The 19,314-nt window shown below is 42.5% G+C and overlaps 1 protein-coding gene across 1 annotated transcript in view; it reads left to right on the forward strand.

Annotated features, from left to right (window-relative positions):
• Positions 1-13,552, forward strand: part of MMP9 (matrix metallopeptidase 9) — a 28,215-nt gene extending 14,663 nt beyond the window's left edge. Inside the window, exons 8-13 of the mRNA XM_082271326.1 lie at positions 3,926-4,081; positions 8,452-8,662; positions 8,770-8,903; positions 10,213-10,363; positions 11,141-11,244; positions 13,091-13,552. Coding sequence (XP_082127452.1) covers positions 3,926-4,081; positions 8,452-8,662; positions 8,770-8,903; positions 10,213-10,363; positions 11,141-11,244; positions 13,091-13,203 — 869 coding nt within the window. The 3' untranslated portion in view covers positions 13,204-13,552. The remainder of the gene's footprint in view (positions 1-3,925; positions 4,082-8,451; positions 8,663-8,769; positions 8,904-10,212; positions 10,364-11,140; positions 11,245-13,090) is intronic.
• The last annotated feature ends 5,762 nt before the right edge of the window (positions 13,553-19,314 follow it).

A 19,314-nucleotide genomic window follows, 5' to 3' on the forward strand; every position in this document is an offset into this window, starting at 1 on the left:
AATGCAGTCTTGCATTTAGAAATACATTCTAAAACCATGGAGTAGACGCTATCAAGCTTGTTATACGACCAACAAAGCACTTGGAGGTAACGAAGTGTGGTGGAATTGAGGCGTTTTGCCCGAAAAAGGCTACTTCAGGATCCACTTCGTGTTCACAGCTTTTTCACCCAAAGTTTAAAATTATAGGGGAAGCTGATAAAAGAGATACCCAGCAGATGGAAAGATCCGAATGGTAGTAGCCCCCCTTGCAAGGGAAGGAAGCCCAGTTTAAACCGGATGCTTGAGGTGATACTGAGGTGGTACTGACCAAAGAGCAAAAGACAGCCCCAAAAAAGCCGTACTATGGATCAAAAATCCACCATTGGAAGGGGAACAAATTTCCCCATGAACTCAGCCAATGTCCTTAACACTGGATGAGCTCCCAGACCGGTAAAGTGTGTCAAAATGGCGATATCAGCTTCCCCTATTATTTTAAACTTTGGGTCAAAAAGATGTGAATACGAAGTGGATCCTGAAGAAGCCCATTTCAGGTGAAACGCATCGATCCCACCACTCTTTGTTACCTCCAAGTGCTTTGTTGGTTGTATAACAACCTTAGTAGCGTCTACTACATGTTTTTAGAATGTATTTCTAGATTTTATTTGTGTATAATAAACATTGTTGTTTTTATCCTACATTGTACTTGTTTCTAACTGCATATTGGGCACCTTAAAAACCCCTATTTCCCCATATCTATCTACTTGAAAGATCCGGGGAGACTTTATTTCCATAACTAGCTTCACTTTTGGGGATTGTGCCTCTTTTTTCTTGCACAAGATCTCCCACCTATCACTCCAAAAATTACAGCTATATTGAACTAATCTTGCCTTCTAAAAATAATGGTTACCTGGCTATAATGCCGAGCCTCTGGCTTCAATGCTTTGACTCTCTTTATGACAAGAATTTATGGCCTGAGGGTCAGGATAGCAACCATTAAACTAGCATTTTAAGAAAGGAAATCAACTATGGCAGCCAACATCTTGCTCAGGACCTGCATTAATTAGCTCCCTTAAGGAGACATTGTTGCGAATGTAAAAAAAATTGCAGGTAAAGGCACATAAAGGTATTTTAGAAGCTTACTTGCAATGTTTTTCTTTTCTAAAAATACATTTGTAATCACTTTAAGTGTACCTTAGAACTTGCTAGAAAAATTGCTAACTAATTCCGCAGCACAGCCCCTTCTCTTATTTTATGTTATAAACCCCTCCTTTTCTGGAAGTGTCTAATTACTGTCTGTGCTGACCCAGATCTTTTGCCACACCCCTCACCTTCCTATACAACCTTTTAGGGGAGGAGCGAAGGGGTGAAGGGGAATACTTGACTCTGCTGGGACTGCTGAGATCACTTCCAAGGGCTTTTGGATGGCTACATAATGGAAGATTTTGCAGATAAAAAACATATATGCCATATGTTAAATGCACATATAATCTTATGGTAAAATTATGGTTTTAAATGAATGGACTGGTGACAAGGTCTCTTTAACCATCAATGGAAATATCTTTGGTGCTTTTTCCCTGTGCCAACTATTCTGATTCACACTTTTATTATTTATAATTTCTAGGGCAGATTTGATTGGATGCTATTCAGAGGCAATACAGAGAGTTCTTTTGAAGGACACAATTTTAAATTAATGGACCAGCTTTGCTTTACATAAAGCCAAATAACCTAAAACATTGTGTGGTTGTGGCTTTTGGAAGGTTCATGGAGTTTGCACTCAACAAGGGGAATCATTTGATCCTTTTGTTCCAGTTCATTACTGTGTCTGTTTATTATAGAGTTCAACATTTGTTAGAAGAAGCATCAGAGGGTATTCGTATCTTACTAATCCAGTACAATTTGGTAGACTTTAAAATATTAAATAATAAAATCCAGCAAAAGGAAAAAAAACAGCAAAGACCTTGACTGCATAACCTAAATAGGTTCAAATCTAAAACCAGCTTTGATAACTTTCAAATTTGACCAACAACTGCCAAGATCTGCTCAGCCATGCCCATATTTGGGAAAACCACACACATTTTTTATATTAAAGTATAGCTAAAGGTAATTTTTTATAGATTTGTATAGAGTGGTGAGGGGGCAGAACCACTTTTATGTTTTTATTGGTGTCAGTGTCCCCATTAGGGAGATTTTCTTTCTCAAATTGTCTTGCTCATCAATGCGAATGAAAGTAAGTGTAAATCCACTAATTCAGATCAAGAAATAGAGGAAAAACCTTCCAATGGGACACATGTTCCTGTCACAGCTGTCCAATAGGGGATTCAATTCATATTGGAAAGATATCCCTTCACTTCCTATTGAATCTACAAGTGAAGGTAAATCTTACTAATAGGACACTTTTATCATTTTGAGTAGAGTAAGGGAGGGTATAACCCCTGTAAGGTTTATTTTTAACATCTTTATCTTATCGGTGAGCTTAACCTTCACTTTTTGTCCCATAGCTATAACAGGAAGTTAGAGGAATTCCTGATAATTAAGGGAATCTCTTGGGGACACCAGACCTTGTGTCCCCATTGAAGGATAAAAACTGACAGTGGCTCTAATCCCCCCCCCCCCCCCCATCCAAAACTAAAATACAAATTTTTCCTTTAGGTATACTCAAGTTTTGTATGCTCCAGGGTGGGAACTCTGTTGCTGTCTCATGAAAATGTGGACATCTGGAACATGCAAAGTTTGTGTAGATCACATATATACTGTATAATCCTGCGGCGTGCTATTATACATTGGTATTTTAAACAGTTTTAAACTGTTTTAAAGTATGTCGTATTTCTGAAACTTTGAGCCTATAGTAAAAACCAGCTCTGGGCTGGAATTAAAGATAAAAAAACCCTTGCATTGAGGCCCCCTGCTGGGTAAAATGCTCATTACGTTTAGGTGGAGATGAGATTCAGCATTACTTATCTTACTTCTGCTCCAGACAGCTTTAGTGCTGTCCTCCTCTCCCTCCGGCGCTCTGGGCTGTGGGCAGTCCTGCTATTTTATCTTGCAAAATGCAGGGCGAATAACCTTGCTTTGTAGGTGGAGGAGTTAGGAGTGAGACTATGGCTCTAGTGCTGTCCTCCTCTCCCTTCGGTGCTCTGGGCTGTGGGCAGTCCTGCTATTTTATCTTGTAAAATGCAGGGCGAATAACCCTGCTTTGTAGGTGGAGGAGTTAGGAGTGAGACTATGGCTGGGAGCATAGACGTGCACAAGTGGTAGGCCAGATGTTCCTGGGCACATCCTAATCCTGGGGTTGGCAACCCGTTGATCGCGGGCAAGTGACAGGTAAATTTGTGATCCTTCCTTTCAAACCCCCAGAACCTGGACAGGAGGGGCAGCGAGGGTGGATATTAGTGGAACAGATCTCCCTTCTTCTCTCCCTCTTGCCTACATTCAGCTGCCACATGAGGAAAATACATTGGATTGGTACCAATATATGCCACCTCTCCTGTCCTTGTTCTTCTTCTTTCTGCTGCCTAAGTCCCCCTTGCCCTCCCACCCCCCCCCCGATTGTTTCAGGATGGAGGGGGGTAGATATGTCACACATGCAAATGTGTTGGAACTTTGAGGTGCACACTCTAATGCAATAGGCTGCGTACATCTATGGCTTGGAGCCCCTTGGAGAAGTCTTCCTGGGACTGGTTGCATTGTTTGAGGGACCTTGCTGGAGTGAGGAATACCAAGTACTACACTTTATTCCTATACCCCTAGGCAAAAAATAGCATTTACCCCCTGCAGTGTTGGGGAAAGGAGAGGGTAGTTTGCTTGTTACAGTTTAAAATCTTGCTAGGGTATATTATAAACTGATCATCTGCTATGGATTACTGCATATTGAATAAACATAAAAGATACTGTGATCTGATGACCGATTCTAATTGTCAGTTTTCTTTTAATGAATAATTTTGCACAGGTTACAGCCTTTTCCTGGTGGCAGCACATGAATTTGGTCACGCATTAGGCCTTGAGCACAGCAGCATCCAGGATGCTCTAATGTATCCCAACTACAAGTATGACAGTGACTTCCATCTTCACTCTGACGACATTGAAGGGATCCAGTATTTGTATGGTAAGGAATCCAATTAGCCCTGAACAACCCTGAAATGCCATTTATTTTCTTTGTTTATCCTGATTTAGATTATTAGGACATAATGGGTCACTGGCGGTGATTAAAAGCTCTTTTTCACTAATTTTCAAAAGAATTTTGATGACAGCCATGCTGTTGCCTGGCAACCAGTGAGTCCGGACTGACTGTGAAAGAAACAGGAAAGCCAAGAACATTGTTAAGAGATAAAAGGGGTTAAAGAATTGGGACTGTAATTAGCAAACACCTGACTGCATGTGCACAACAGCAAACTACTATTTAAAGCTGACTTATCACCCATACAAAATGGCACAGGAGTTTCAGATAAACACAAAGCCATTGAGTTACTAGCATAGACAGAGCTTTCACCGTTACGCTCAAACAGCGTTAAGAACGGTGGTGTGATCATGCATACGAACTCCAGATGCCAAGCTATTTTTTTACAGCATGTGCAAAAACATGTACACTTGTACTGTCTGAGCATACTTTTATGCAATGGGCAAATATGTCCCCCCCCCCTTCCTTGCAGTGCTATCCTTACCTTGTAGAATCAGTAATCCCAGATAGCAAGCAATTGTGCTGCAAGTTTGAAAATGACTTGCTAATCTATTTTTGGACTTGCCAGGCTTCATAAGTTTGTTGCACAATTGCTGCAAATCCACATTGCATGACTCCAGATCAACTTTCTTTGCAAACATTCTGCAAGTCTGATGCAAGTTCTGGTTCCGTCATGTTGTGCAATAGTCATCCAACCACAGGAGTCACTGGGCTGAAGTTTCATGCTGCAGACTTGCAGAGCTCTTGACTCATCACTGCAACTTTGCTCTTGCTAGAGACTTGCCACGCAAATTTGCTACAAATTGGAGAAGTGTCAACTCGAATTTGTGCTTCAAGTGCTCTGCAGGTGTACAACTTGCCAGTGAAAGCGTGCAGCATGTTAAAGGGGAGTTCCATCCCCCCCCCTCCCTCTACAAAAATTCAAAGTCAGCAGCTACACATACTATAGCTTCTGACTTTTAATATTAGGACACTTACCTGTCCTGGAATCCAGCGATGGCGGCACAACAGCCGATTGTGCTGTAGGGTGCTGCCGTCACCATTGCCGGTTAGGGAACTTGGTAGTGAAGCCTTGACTCAGCAGCAGGGAAAGGAGGAGGGAGGCCGAACTGCTGATGTACATCGTTGCAGTGAGGTCAGACGAGTGGAACTCCGCTTTAACAGACTTTCAATTCAACACTGCCACAAATTTGTGGCAAGTTATCTTTGCTATCTGGGATGTTGATGCCTTCTTTAATCCAAACATGCCCATGGAATTACAGTTTCTTTTCTCACTATGATAAATATAGTCAGACCAGGTGGTAACATCTATCTTTGTTGCTTTGGAGTTTTTTTACCAAAGGGAAAATGGTAACAGTCAGCAAAATAATTTTTTCAGTATGTAATTTTTTTCATTTAGAAAGTGGAAATGCCATTGACGTCCTCCCACTTCTGATCTGCTGGGGTTTTACCAGAGGAACTCCAATCCCTTGATTGGTTTACAAGAAAGCTCATAGTTTACATAGTGGAAGGCTGCAACATATCCATCAGGTTCAACTAAAAGACAAAAATAAATACGCCAAAATACTCAGAACCCTAAACCCAATGTTGATCCATAGGAAAGCTATACACTCTTATAAAGCTTTGTCTAACATGCTAAAGCCCTTCCTGAACCCCAATTGCAATTGGATACTGTCTGGAATAACAATCTACAGTGTTTTTTTTGTTTAATATTATAAGTCAGTTATATTTTGTGCGTTTAGAAACACATTTAACATTTTCTTGAAGCAATCTATGGAGATGGCTCCTGGGAAAGTATATTTCACATTTTCATGGCTCCTAATGTAAAGAAGCCTTTCTGTATGCAAACTTATTTTTCTCTCGAGTGTCCCCCTCGTTTTTTGCAATGACCTTAAAGCTGAACTCCAGGATAAGCACATTTTGGCTAAATACAAAAGACATGTGTATTCTTACTTGAATCTTGGTGTACTTTGTGTTTTTATTCAGATTAATTAAACCAGTGAGAAACTTGACCTCTGTATGGGAGCTTCCTGTAATGAAGACCAATCACTGCTGCTCTCTCTCTTTGTGCAGGGTGACTGGTCTTGTCTCCTCCCCCTCCTGTAGTTTTCTGCCAGCAGCTTGTAGTGGGTGGGCCTGCTGGGTCCCTCCCACAGCTCTGCTATCTGCAGAGGCGATGTGCAGCACAGCGATGATGTCACTGACTGCTGCTTTTCTAAGGTAATATCTGGGTTTACAAAGGGATTTGGTGCACACAAAGTAGATTTTAAGTCTTTGTAGCCATTGAGGAATATATTTAAATTCAAGGTTTTTTTTGTCCAGAGTTCAGCTTTAAAGTAGATAACAAATCAGCTATCATATTTTGAAGCTGCTTGGTCTTTTCAGGCTCAGTAAAGCCTCAGAAAGCTGTTTAAAAGCAAGAGAGATACTGGTGCTGAATAAAGTAACATAAGAAAATGCACATAAAAGAAGTCACTAACCACGGGAGGTAAGCTCACTGCCGATGATTACGTCAAAGGAACTCCCTTGCCCCCCACCAAACACTCCACCCGTGAGAATAAATTGGTGGCTTATTTTGCCTTCTTCTGTAGAATTTAAGATAATAGGATGAATGTTATTGAATTTTGTCTTTTTTCTAACTGTGACAAAATGTCACACCAATGGTGTTTTTATGTTGTGTAGTTTCTTTTATATTCATCTTTTCATATGTTTGCATGAAGTTGCCGTCATCTAAGCATATATGAACATCAATGACAGTGTGAGCACAAAGCAGGCTCACTGAGCTTTTGAGATCTTGCCTGCAATCTCAAACCACAGATTGGTTTTGAATGGTCACCTGCAGAATATGATTTGTCATAAAGGTACAATCACAGGGAACGCTGTTTTTTTTAACAGATATATTTGGCATGAAATCACAAAACAATATTTGAGTATATGGAACTGATTTTAGAGGTTTCTGAAGAATGATATTTGGTGCAAGGCAGAGTATTATAATCAAATTCAATGTTAGCCTTGTTGTAGACAGTAGAGAGTGGTCAGATGCAAAGCAATGAAGGACTGCTTGTTTCTCTAGTCTAGCAATATTTCCTGCTGCCCAAAGATATGCTATTGTGGCCCAATCTGGCTGTTCTTAGGGACTAATTCCTATCTAGGCTATGAACATAAAAGTGCTTACATATTCTTAACAAGCAGTACATTAGGTTTAAATATCAGTCGCTGACCTCTTTAGCAGCAGGCACTGTGGACCAAATCATCCTCAAGGTTCACAGCAGAAGCGATAAAATCCTTCAAGCTGTTCTCAAAGCAGCTCAGCTCTCCTTGTTTTCCTTCTCTCTCACTGAGCTGGAGTTCTGAGAAGGGGAGAAGGAGAACATTAGCTGATGAGAGAATAATCTAAATCAGGGGTCTACAATCTTTCTGAACAAAGGGCCAGTTTACTGTGCTTCAGACTTTGAGGGGGCAGGACTGTGGCCGGTGGGAATAGAAAATGCACTGGCATCAATAGTAGTAACGAATGCCCCATCATTGTTATTAGTGGGAGGAATAGTGCCCCAGTGTGGGTATTAGGGTATTAGGGGAAGAAATAGTGTCCCATCATTGGTGTCAGTGGGAAGAATAATGCCACATTGTTGGGGTCAGTGGTAGGAATGGTGTCCTATTGTTGGTATCAGTGACAGGAATTATGTCCCATTGTTGGTATAGAAGGAAAAGTGCCTTGTATCAGTGGGAAGAATAATGTCCCAATGGCCTGGTAAAGGCAAGCAAAGAGCCACATCCGGCTCCTGAGCCAAAGTTTTGAGATCTCTGATTTAAAAAAAGACTTCAGTGCTTCTGCTGTGAACTTTGAGAATGAATTGCTCTGTAGTGCCTAAATTGACAGAGACTGGTGAGGGCTGGTTTTAAAGCTCAGATGCAGCTGGGTGAGAATGTGCAAACACTTTAATCTATATTGCCTGGCCATATTTTCACTTTAACTCAAAGCAACTATCTAGATTCACCATTCAGTGGTTTCGAGCAGTCAGTGGAAGATTGCTTGTTGTACTGTACTTTGCGCATTGTTTTATATCTTTTTAAATACGCCTCCAGCTGTTTCTTGTAAAGGCTCTTTAAGGAATGCCTTCAGTAGAAAACTCAGCAGATAAAAAGGGTAAACTTCTGCCTGTTGTCACCTCCTATACGTCTATGATATATTGCAGCACAGCAGAGCAAGTCATTGTGATTAATTACAAAACATATTGCAGACAGTAGCAGACTAAGAGAGGTGGAACATTATGATTAACTGTTTTATACATTTTCAGGTGCTGGAACTGGTCCAGATCCAACTCCACCAAAGCCCACCAAGAAACCTAAAAAAACAACTCCTTCACCCACCACCACTGCTACACCAACTACCACTGAAAGTGTAGAGCCTTCTGATTCCCCAGTAGACCCAACACAAGACCCCTGCAAAGTGAAGGAATTTGATGCCATTGCAGAATTACAAGGGGAGCTTCACCTCTTTAAGGATGGGTAAGGGGAGCTGAAAATAGGGTGGCTTGTACAAAAATCGCAAGGGGGCCTTAGAATTTATAGATGCCATTTTTAGGTTTCCTATTAATTACTATTTTGTTCTTTAGATTGTACTGGAAACTACCTGCCAGTGGGCCCCCTAAGTCTTCTAAGAAGATCTCAGACACTTGGCCTGAACTTCCTGCCAACATTGACACAGCATTTCAGGACCCTCAAAGCAAGAAGATTTTCTTTTTCTCAGGTAATAATTATGCACAACACAATGACCTTTTTAAATAGGACTGTACATTTGACAGCCCAATAATGGTTAAAAAACAATGCAACATATTGATAGCAGACCAGTTTTTATAAGTATGCCAGACATCGTAAGATGGCCACATATGGACAGACAAAGCCACCCAAAATTTTTTGGCAGGGGCAGCTCTGCAACATATTTAGTAATTTGGAATGATGGTCAAATTTGGCATGATATGGGCTGTTAAGAAGGTGGTCAACCATCCATGTGATGTAGAAGACAAAACAAAAGGCATAATAGAGCCTTATGCAAGAGCCAACAATCCAATCAATAACTACAGAGCAGGAAAGTCAATAGTAGCCCAAAAATTTCCGAACCTTCCTTGGCAATAATCAGAGAGTGTATGGGCAATTTTAATTTCAGGCAAGCTTGCTTTAGAAGTATAGTATAAAAAATCAGTGGGTGGAATGTCACTAAATTACAATGACTGATGTGGGTTTAGTAATTTATTCTTCATTGTATAATTAAACTTTTCTAAATGCACTGGTGCAAAAATTAGGTTCCTATCCTCTATCACCAGAAACTCTACCCAGTTCAGCAATTATTTGGCAAAATCAATACTCATTTTTAATATGATGACTTCCATCCATGGGCATGCTCATGTTTACTCTACTAATGAATGGACAAAAGAAGTATACCTGAGATTACAAAATATTTAAAAAATATGGTTTCATATTGATTATAGTAAAGCAGAAATCTATTAGTATAGAAAAGCAACCTGTACCAACCCAACAAACGGCCATCTTTTATCATTCCGACACTGCCTAAAATCTGCTTTCATGTTTGTGTTACTCCTCTTTAATTTATTACTTCACTCTCCTATTGAAGATGTTACTGATATGTGAAACCTAGTATTATGTGGTACAAATGAAGCTGGGTACACACTATGAGAAAATCGGAAGAAAAATTCCATATGAAGCACGATCATTCAATTTTCGTATAGTGTGTACACAACTTTCGACATCCGATACAGACTTTGCAAATGAAAAATTCTGAAGAGACAAACACCAAAATTTTCTCATACATGAACAGAACATATAATTTGCATTTAATGTTTATTGTTTTTGTACGAAAAAAATAAAATATGAAAGACTGCGCATGATCAGAAACAATAAACAAAAAAAAAAAGCTTTTGTCATTTTGTACATTATTTCATTCCTCGGTTCCGACTTGCTGTGAAACGAGGAAAATCGGACAATTGTTCGCCTGATTTTCTCATAGTGTGTAACCAGCTTAAGTATGGTTCTTTCTGCAGGACGCAAATTCTGGCAATACACAGGAAGCAGTGTTCTGGGTCCACGAAGTCTCGATAAGTTGGGCTTTGGCAAGGATGTGGATAAAATCTTGGGAGCTGTTACACGGGATAATGGGAAAGTCCTGTTATTCAATGGTGACAAATACTGGAGGTAAGGCTGCAAGAAAAGTTGGGACTTATAGTAAACTAAAACAGGCTGTGATTCTTCCATCTGAAAATGCTAGTTGCTTGGCTATCCTGAGTGATGATATTTTTAGTCACTGCTTCCTGTTTTGCACCTCTACACAATGATTACTTTAATTATTTTTCATAAAACACAAATCTCTAAATTAGACGACTCACTTAAAACAATGCATTTCCCATGTGGTTTATGTGTCACCCCAAGAGTTGTAAACAGAGACATATAAAAATAAGAACTGAGACAGTGAGAGCTCTCTTTAGTGATTATTCTACAAATCTGAAATCCAGTAAACTCCCAACTTCCCGTAGTTTGTTGGCAATGCTGCCTGTACAGAAACCCCAAGCAGTGTTGTTAGCCCTGCCTGAGTTCTCCATTAATGAACTACAGAACACCCTCCCCCCTCCATCTCTATAATCATATGCTTTTAACATAGGTGGTTAAAACCGGTTGTTCATATTGAGATTTAATAGATGCCAATATAAAGCTGGTTAACAAAGTTCTAACTTCTGTAGACCCACATATGGAAAATGGCCATTACAACCACAACCATGAACAACCATTATATAGTTCTTAAATTATGACCAGGCATACCAAATTATGATAATTACAATCTGTAGTTTTAGCTCAATAGGCACAAAAATTCATAGTGACGCCATTGTCATTTATTGAAAAATTGCATTGTTGATATGTAGGTTATCAAAGTCCAAAAAAATGTGACTGTGTTTAAATAATGTTTTCTTTTAACAGGCTTGATGTGAAGTCTCAAACTGTGGATAAGGGTTACCCACGCAACACAGATGATGATTTTGCTGGTGTTCCCAGTGATTCTCATGACATCTTTGTGTATAAAGGTAAAGATCAGTATGAGAACATAGTAAGAAATGTATAAAGTACAGCGGAATGTGGTGATGGTGGCCTTGACAGCCAATCAGGATCCAGCTATTACATTTGCCAAGCTAGAAAATGAAGCCACCATGCAGTTGGTTGCTCTAGACAACACTACTATGTTTCTTTTACTCTGAAAAATCGACATTCTAGAAAAACGAATTTATGGAGCTTACACTGTGCTATGGATTTCTTGCCCAGCCCCATGGGAGGGTGTTGGGCCAATTAGGAGGAACCTAGCAATTTCACATTGGAGAAGAGGTGCTGTAGGTTTCATATCACAAGCATAGAGCCCTTCCATTCTGCCCTTTGAAATGTCACATTTACTTTTCTAGGCCTGGCTCTTCTTCAGTCTTCGTTTCTGAGATGTTGAATTCATTGATGTAAAGCTAGATGACAACTGGACCAGAAAATGTATACTTTTGTTAAGAAAAACAAATCTCTCTAGTTCAATTATAGAGTATACCCTGCAAGGATTTGATAATTACATTGCATTTGCTTACCTGCGTCTGCTCTGTAGACATAGAGAGAGGCCATATCATTAAAGCAGAAGTTAGGGCTCTACAATACCCCACTTTTAAAATGTTGCCTGCCATTGCTTGCATATTCCTTAAATAGAGTTTCTTATAAATTGCAATAAAAACACATTTTTTGCAAGCATTTTCCAAGCAGTCATGTGACCGCAAAGCTCCAGTAGGTGTGTCTGCCTGCATTGTTGGTGGGCGGGAACTCTTTCAGGGCCGACAACGCCTTAGAGTTATGCATGCTGGTGAGATGACATCAATGCTCTAAGGATTCAGCAGCGTTGTTGGACCTGCCCAGGCAAGGACACTCACTCACACTTTGAGGCCTTATAACTGCTTGGAAAAAAATTAAGAACAAGTATATGCATTGAGATTTATTACAAACTGTACGCGGCAAATTTAATAGGAGTGGGGAGGCAACATTTAAAGGGGGGATATTGCATAGCCCTGCCTTCTACTTAAACTTCCTGAAAGTGGTTGGAGTGCTCAGACAGGAAGCTCTGATTGTTAGGATCACATGACCGGCTGTAATAGGAAAGAAACTGCTAGGAAAAGCGAGGAAATTAGTGGAAAATGTAATTTCTTGGGGCATTCTGTACATAATAATTTTATAGCCAACAATATTACCACATTTGACTTTTCAGACAGTAAAGATACCAAATTGAATTCAAATTACAACATAGTTGCTGAGCAATTATAAATCATTTAAAAAAAAAATAAAAGTAGATGATAAAGGATGATCCTTGAAATAAGAAAACTTGTGAAATTTATACAGTGACCCGACTTTACACCAGTCCACAAAAAACTGCCGTAAAGCTAAATTCCAAGCACATATAAAAATACACTAATAATGCATTTATAACAAGACAAAAACAATTTTAAAGGTAATTAGTTTAAATACTTGAATTTCACCTAATGTGTGCCTCTTGGAACATACCAGTATAGTAGCAAACCCACTGGGAGAAAGAAGGGCAAGACTAGGGAAAGCTCAGGCTTTGATGCATGAGATGGCAAAGAATAAGCTGACAGGAGGAGAGATCAGAGAGACAACCTTATCACTCTGTTGCTGCTCCTTCATTGTCCAATCACAGGTTGGGAGACAAGGAAATTATCATGTTTTACTTCCTAGTTTCTTGCCCAGGCAAATAATGTGTTTGCCTTGGAGTATGGCTTTAAAGTGTACTTTGTCCTGAACTCAAAGGCATTTAATGTTTATTTGAAAGATATTTTTTTTTGCTCCTGTATCCTCTGACATCATTTGTAAACCTAACATGCTTCCCTCTTGCAGGAAAATACTACTTCTGCCAAGACCAGTTCTTCTGGCGCATGACATGGCGCAAGCAAGTGGAAAAGGTCGGATACGTGAAATACGACATTGTCCGCTGTCCAGAGCAAAGTTAAATCAAAAAATGTGAAGAAGAGGAATGAGGGAAGGGTTAAATAGAGAGCAACATCCAGATGAAGAGTCCAGATGTGAACCTTGGATCCTGCCCCCTCTTCATTTCAGCCCTTACTTCTGTGGTTGTAAAAGGAAATTGTTAATGTTCAGGCACTGTAGACATGGTCTCCATGTTGCATCCCCCTTAGGGAAGTGAGTGTGTGTGTGTGTCCCTGGCCTGCCTGGCGCAGGCTTCCAGAGAGCAGTGTGACAGATGATGACTTGTGGCGCTAGTGAAATGCGACAAGGTGACCTTTCAGAGATTTCTTTAATATATTATTTGCTTTTCTAATAAATACTGTTCTTCCTTGACCTGTGCCGTTTCTGTTTTTATGCTATCCATAGCGAGAGATGGTTTTATTAGGAGAGGACTTTTCGGGAGAGCCGTTCTGTTCCACTGTGTGATCTCACATGCATTAATGTGAAATGAGCACATATGTCAAAATGACATAATAAGGAGGCCGGTGTCACCGCCTGACCTGAAAGCCGGGCTGGCGGAGAGGAAATACAGAAGATTTGTATACAAGGGTGTAATTAGAAATCACAGGGCATCATTGCAAAATGTTTATGGGACACCTTGTATCAATTAAATGTACCCCACCGCTAATTTTTGTTTTAACCTCCGGATGCTTGTTTTTTTAGTTCAGAAAGCTTCTGGTGTAAGGCTCCTGGTAGGCTGAAAAACTCGCAAAGATTGCATCATCCTGACCTGGCTTGTTGCTAGGGCATTGCTAAGAGACTCCTAGCTCTTACTAGGTGCAAGCTCACAGGTGCAAGCTCTTTCTCTGATTCAAACCCGCTCACTTGTGCTTTCTCATCCCTGATGCAGTAGTGTTGAGCTTGCACTTGTGATGGTAGAGGTCAGTGCCATCTTACCGAATGGGCATGCTGGGCAGTAGCCCGGGGGCCCCACTTGCTCGGGTAGGGCCCCACCTGGCCAGCGACCCAGCCAAGCTTTAGTCCCGATTTCTGTGTGCATCCCACCGCTGAACTTAGCAGGTGGCAAGCGTCTGTCGGCCCTGCGCTGCTGTCATGCCACTTGCGCCGTGGAGGGGAAGCCCACAACTGCAGGAATGCCTGTCCGCCTCCACGGGAATAGGCCCACACAGGACAGCCGAGTCTGATGTGTGACTGTTCACCGGACCCAGCAGCCGAACTGGGAAGCTGTCATTAGCCTGGCACTGCTGTACCAATAAATATCGCCTTATTGATAATTTGCATTTTTATTCTTCTGGGTGATTGTGTAGGCGGGGCCCCAGTGCACTGCATTGCCCGGGGGCCCTTTAATGCTCTTAAGATGGCAATGGTAGAGGTGAACAGTAACAGATCTCTTAGCAACGTCCTTGCAAAAAGGTGATCTCTGGGAGTTTTCCAGCCAGGCTTTAGAAGGTACGTAAATGATCTACCTAACCCTTCGTTTCCATCTACAGGAATACAGGAACCCCTTATCTGCCTAGTCAGTTTTTTTTTGGTAAAGGTGAACTAACCCTTTAGCCCTTTTACTGCCAGAGCCGTTTTTGCATTTATTTTGCGCACATGATTAAAAAATCATTTTAGGCCTGAAAATTACATAAACCCCCTCCAACACATTATATATGTTCTCAAAGCAGACACCCTAGCCTAGAGAATAAAATAGTGGTAGTTCCAATTTTTTATGTCACTTGATATTACCACAAAGGTCTAGGGAACACTAAATTTCAGTAAAAAATACACTAAAGTTAACTTGAGGGCACACAAATGCAATAAATTTAAATTTTTTTGGTAAAATATAAAAGACGAGGTTGCAGTAAATAGATACCTAACATGCCAAACCTTAAAATTGTGTGCGCCCATGAAATGGCAACAAACTTTAGTACCCTATATTTTTCACAGGCGACACTTTAAAAGCCCCCTATAGGTCATCAGTTTAGTGTTACGGAGTTTTGGTGCTAGAAATATTTCTCTCACTCTGGCGTGCTCGGCTATATGCAATCAATGTTTTCATATGAAGGGGCCCTCGACGAGTACGTTTACGTGGAGGTAGAGAGGTCTCAAAAATGTTTTTGGAAGGGGGGATTTTATGTTCTTAGGTGTAACTTACATTTTTTACAATTAAAAAAAAAAAAAAAAATTAACGTAACTTTTTTTTTTTTCATCACATGGGGGATAAATAGTCCCCTATGTGATGATTTTCTGGTGATAGGTTCTCTTTAATGAGACCCTGGATGTCTCCCCTGTGCTCCAATGAATGTAATGCAATGCAGATCACCTTGCGGACCTGGAAGTGACGTCAAACGTGTCGCTTTCTGGGTCAGCAACAAGGAGGGGAGGAGAGTGGCACCCGCTATGTTTGTCCCTGCCCGCAGATGGGCAAGCAGAGCCCAGGATACATGGTGGGGGGGCTGTTACTGGGGGGTGTGTGGAAATAATCTGACAGGCAGGAGTCTGCCGTCAAACATGTTGCTTTCTGGGTCAGCAACAAGGAGGGGACGAGAGTGGCACCCGTTATGTTGGTCCCTGCCTGCAGATGGGCAAGCAGAGCCCGGGATACATGGCGGGGGCTCTGTTACCAGGGAGTGTGTGGAAATAATCTGACAGGCAGGAGTCTGTAGCCACCAGGAATGTGTGTAAACCCCCCGCTGTCAGGTCCTAATAACAAGCCTGCCAAAAGAGAGACAGTTTTTTATTCCTATAATGATGTCATATCATGATAAGTTATGATATGAATTTTTAGAATATTTAAATAGATTGCAAACAACGCAGAACATTATTAAAGTGGAAGTGTAGGCAAGCAGCTAAATACAGTTGAAATATGTGTCTGTGAACTGCCTTTTCTGGAAAATATTCTGAAATTCGGACAGGAGCCATCTGGCTTGGAGGTGCCATTGGGCAACATCACAGCCACACAGATTGCCTATTTCTGTGCTGTCGACAGTGCCTCAAAGTTATATATTAATACGTGCAGCGCTAACATGAGGTGATACAAACATACATTTTTAAAAATATTTTTTTTGAATGTGAATCCCAATAAATAAATATACAAAACAGATGTGACAAAGTCAATGTAATCATATAATAAAGAAAGTGTCCATATCTAATGAGGAAAATAAGAACCCACTCTAGTGAAAAGAAGGGGGTATCTTTGGAAGAGGAACCACAAGTCCCAGCCTGCATAGAGAGCCGCATTTCTCGGCTTTTGTAGTGGAAAATCACCAATAAGTGAAACAAGAAGACTGGCCGCTTACCAGAAGGATGGGGCTTCCAAATTAATGGATAAGCCTTAAACACCTTAGAGGGCAAACATTAAATGACAATCATCAGGTGTAACATTCAATAGGTGGATCGATGGTATATATAATCCAAACGCCATAAAAATAGATAAAGAAAATCTATAGAGTTATACAGTATTATAACGATTACATTTATTAGAAAGGAGATGCACTCACATGTAACAGTAGTAAAACAAGCATGGATAAAAGTCCTAGTGGTAAAAACCAGCTGCAGCGTTCCAATACAATTTGGCCAAGGGGCGTGGTAACGTCACGTCTGGTTCCACCCAACGCGTTTCGTCATAGGTATGACGTCGTCAGTGCCTCAAAGTTAGCTCTTCTGGTTCATGATACCATTTACTGCACATACGCCCCACTGTCCCTGACTTCTTACCCCAGTTTTGCATACTCCCCCCCCACCCACAACACACCCCAGATACATTACACCTCACACCAGGGCCAGCAGAAGGGGTGGACAGGTGGAGCGGCTGCCCTGGGTGCAGTTGGTCACTGTAAGGAAGGGGGGGGGGATGCCTTCCTTCTGTTACAAGGCTGGAGTACTAATAACGGCAGTGATTTTGACAAGGGAGTGGCTGCTGGGCATAGAATCCCTTAAGCTTGCACATCTTGAATGGCGAGGAAGGGGCGCAGTTTGACATCTTTGCCCTGGGTGCTGGATGACCTTGCCCCAACACTGCCTCACACCATCCCTCACTGGTCACTTAATATTTACGTCGCTTACCTCCTCATAACACACAGCACACTCCAGATATACCTATATTTATCCAAAACCCCCCGAGGAATCCCAAAATGTGCCGCACACCTCATATTTACCTCATTTCCCTTTTCCCCCCACAGCTGTCATGGTCTTACCTTCTTGCTGTTCTCCTTCGTTTGACATGTGCTGGCGGCCATCTTGGTTTCTGGGTTTCTTGTAGCCTCCTACTCTGCGGCTCCTCCTTCCCACTGGGAGGAGCTGGATGCCTAGCTCATATATATAGGAGGTCTGTGGCTTCAGTTCCTTGCTTGGTCCTCCTGTGTTCACATGCTTCTAAGACTGCTGATGCTTCTGGTTCCTGATTCTGGCTTCGTCTGACTACCCTGCTGGTTCCTGATCCTGGCTTTGTCTGTCTACCCTGCTGGTTCCTGATCCCGTCTTCGTCTGACTACCCTCCTGGTTCCTGACCTCTGGCTTCGCAAGGACTCTGCCTCGGTTTCGCCATCCGTTTGGACTTTTGCTTTACAGCTTGATTTTCAATAAAGCCTTCTTATTTTCACTTATCTGTTGTTGTACGTTTGGTTCATGGTTCCGTGACATTAGGACCAAGCCATGAATTCTGACGGTACAGGGCCATCCTCGCTACCCACGCTGTTTGCCAGACTTGATCAGCAGGATCACCTGTTGGGTCGGTTCGCCGTGGCGTTGCAAACCCTGCTCGAACGCACGACTCATTTCGCTCCCGCTGCCGATGGGTCGGTTGTCGCTCCTGGGTCCGCTCCTACTGCCGCTCCGGTTGTTGCGCCAGAGTCTACCCCGACACCTGTTGTTGCGCCTGCGGTGTTTCGGGGTATGACCAGTTCTGCCCCCCTTCCACAGCGCTTTGGGGGAGAGCCAACTCAGTGCCGAGGTTTCCTTAACCAGGTGGGCATTTATTTCGAGTTGCTGCCACATGCCTTTCCTACTGAGAGATCAAAGGTGGGCTTCTTAATTTCGCTGCTCTCGGACAAGGCCTTGGCCTGGGCCAGCCCTTTATGGGAGAACAACAATCCGGTGGTTGCCGAGTTTTCCGGTTTTGTTGCTCCTCTTCGGAGGGTATTCGATGTGCCGGCTCGTGCTGCCTCTGCTGCGAAGCTCCTTATGTCCATCAGACAGGGTTCACGATCCGTAGCTGAATACGCCATTGAGTTTCGTACCCTGGCAGCAGAGGTGGGCTGGAATAATGAGGCTCTGGTCGCTGCTTTCTCTCATGGTCTCTCGGATGCCTTGAAGGATGAGGTTGCAGCTAAGGACCTACCAGTGGAGCTCGAGTCTCTTATTTCTTTCCTGATTTTGATTGACACCAGACTCAGGGAGAGACCTTCCTTTAAGGAGAGTCTGCGGAGGCCTCCTAACAGATTGGCGCCTACCTTTGCTGTCCCACCCGTGCCTCCCTCTCCTCCCACGCCTCCTGGGGATGACTTGGCTGGGGATGAACCCATGCAGCTGGGCTTTGCTCGCCTGTCCGAGGGGGAGAGGGTACTCCGGAGACGCGAGGGCCGATGCATGTACTGTGGTCTCGGTGGGCATTTTCGGTTGGCATGTCCGAACCGTCCGGGAAACGCTCGCACCTGAGATCCTGTCGGGGGCAGATCTTGGGTGGAGTCTCCTCGTCCCCGGTTTCCCGTGTTGACAAACCACTGATCACTGTTGTCCTCTCCTGGGTCGGGGGCTCAGTGACGACCCAGGCGTTGGTGGACTCTGGTGCTGGTGGTTTGTTCATTGATAGTGTGTTCGCTGCCGCCAATTCCATTCCTCTGCAGGTCCGAGGTTCTCCACTGGCTCTTGAGGCGATAGACGGCAGACCCCTCCTGCCGCCACACGTGACTCATGAGACCCTTCCAGTGGGGATAGCCATTGGTGCCGTTCACAGAGTGTCGGTCTGCTTCCAGGTTATTTCGTCTCCACACTACTCGGTGGTCTTGGGGTACCCCTGGCTCCAGAAGCATAATCCGACTTTCGATTGGAGATCGGCCGAGATCCTCTCGTGGTCACCACAGTGTGGGGCTAGTTGCATCCATGGGCCTGTCAAGTTGCTGTGTACTTCCTCGGACTCTCTGTTGCCTCCT

This window comes from Pelophylax lessonae (assembly GCF_965119305.1).
Source record: "Pelophylax lessonae genome assembly, chromosome: 11".
In the NCBI taxonomy this organism is placed as follows: Eukaryota; Metazoa; Chordata; class Amphibia; order Anura; family Ranidae; genus Pelophylax; species Pelophylax lessonae.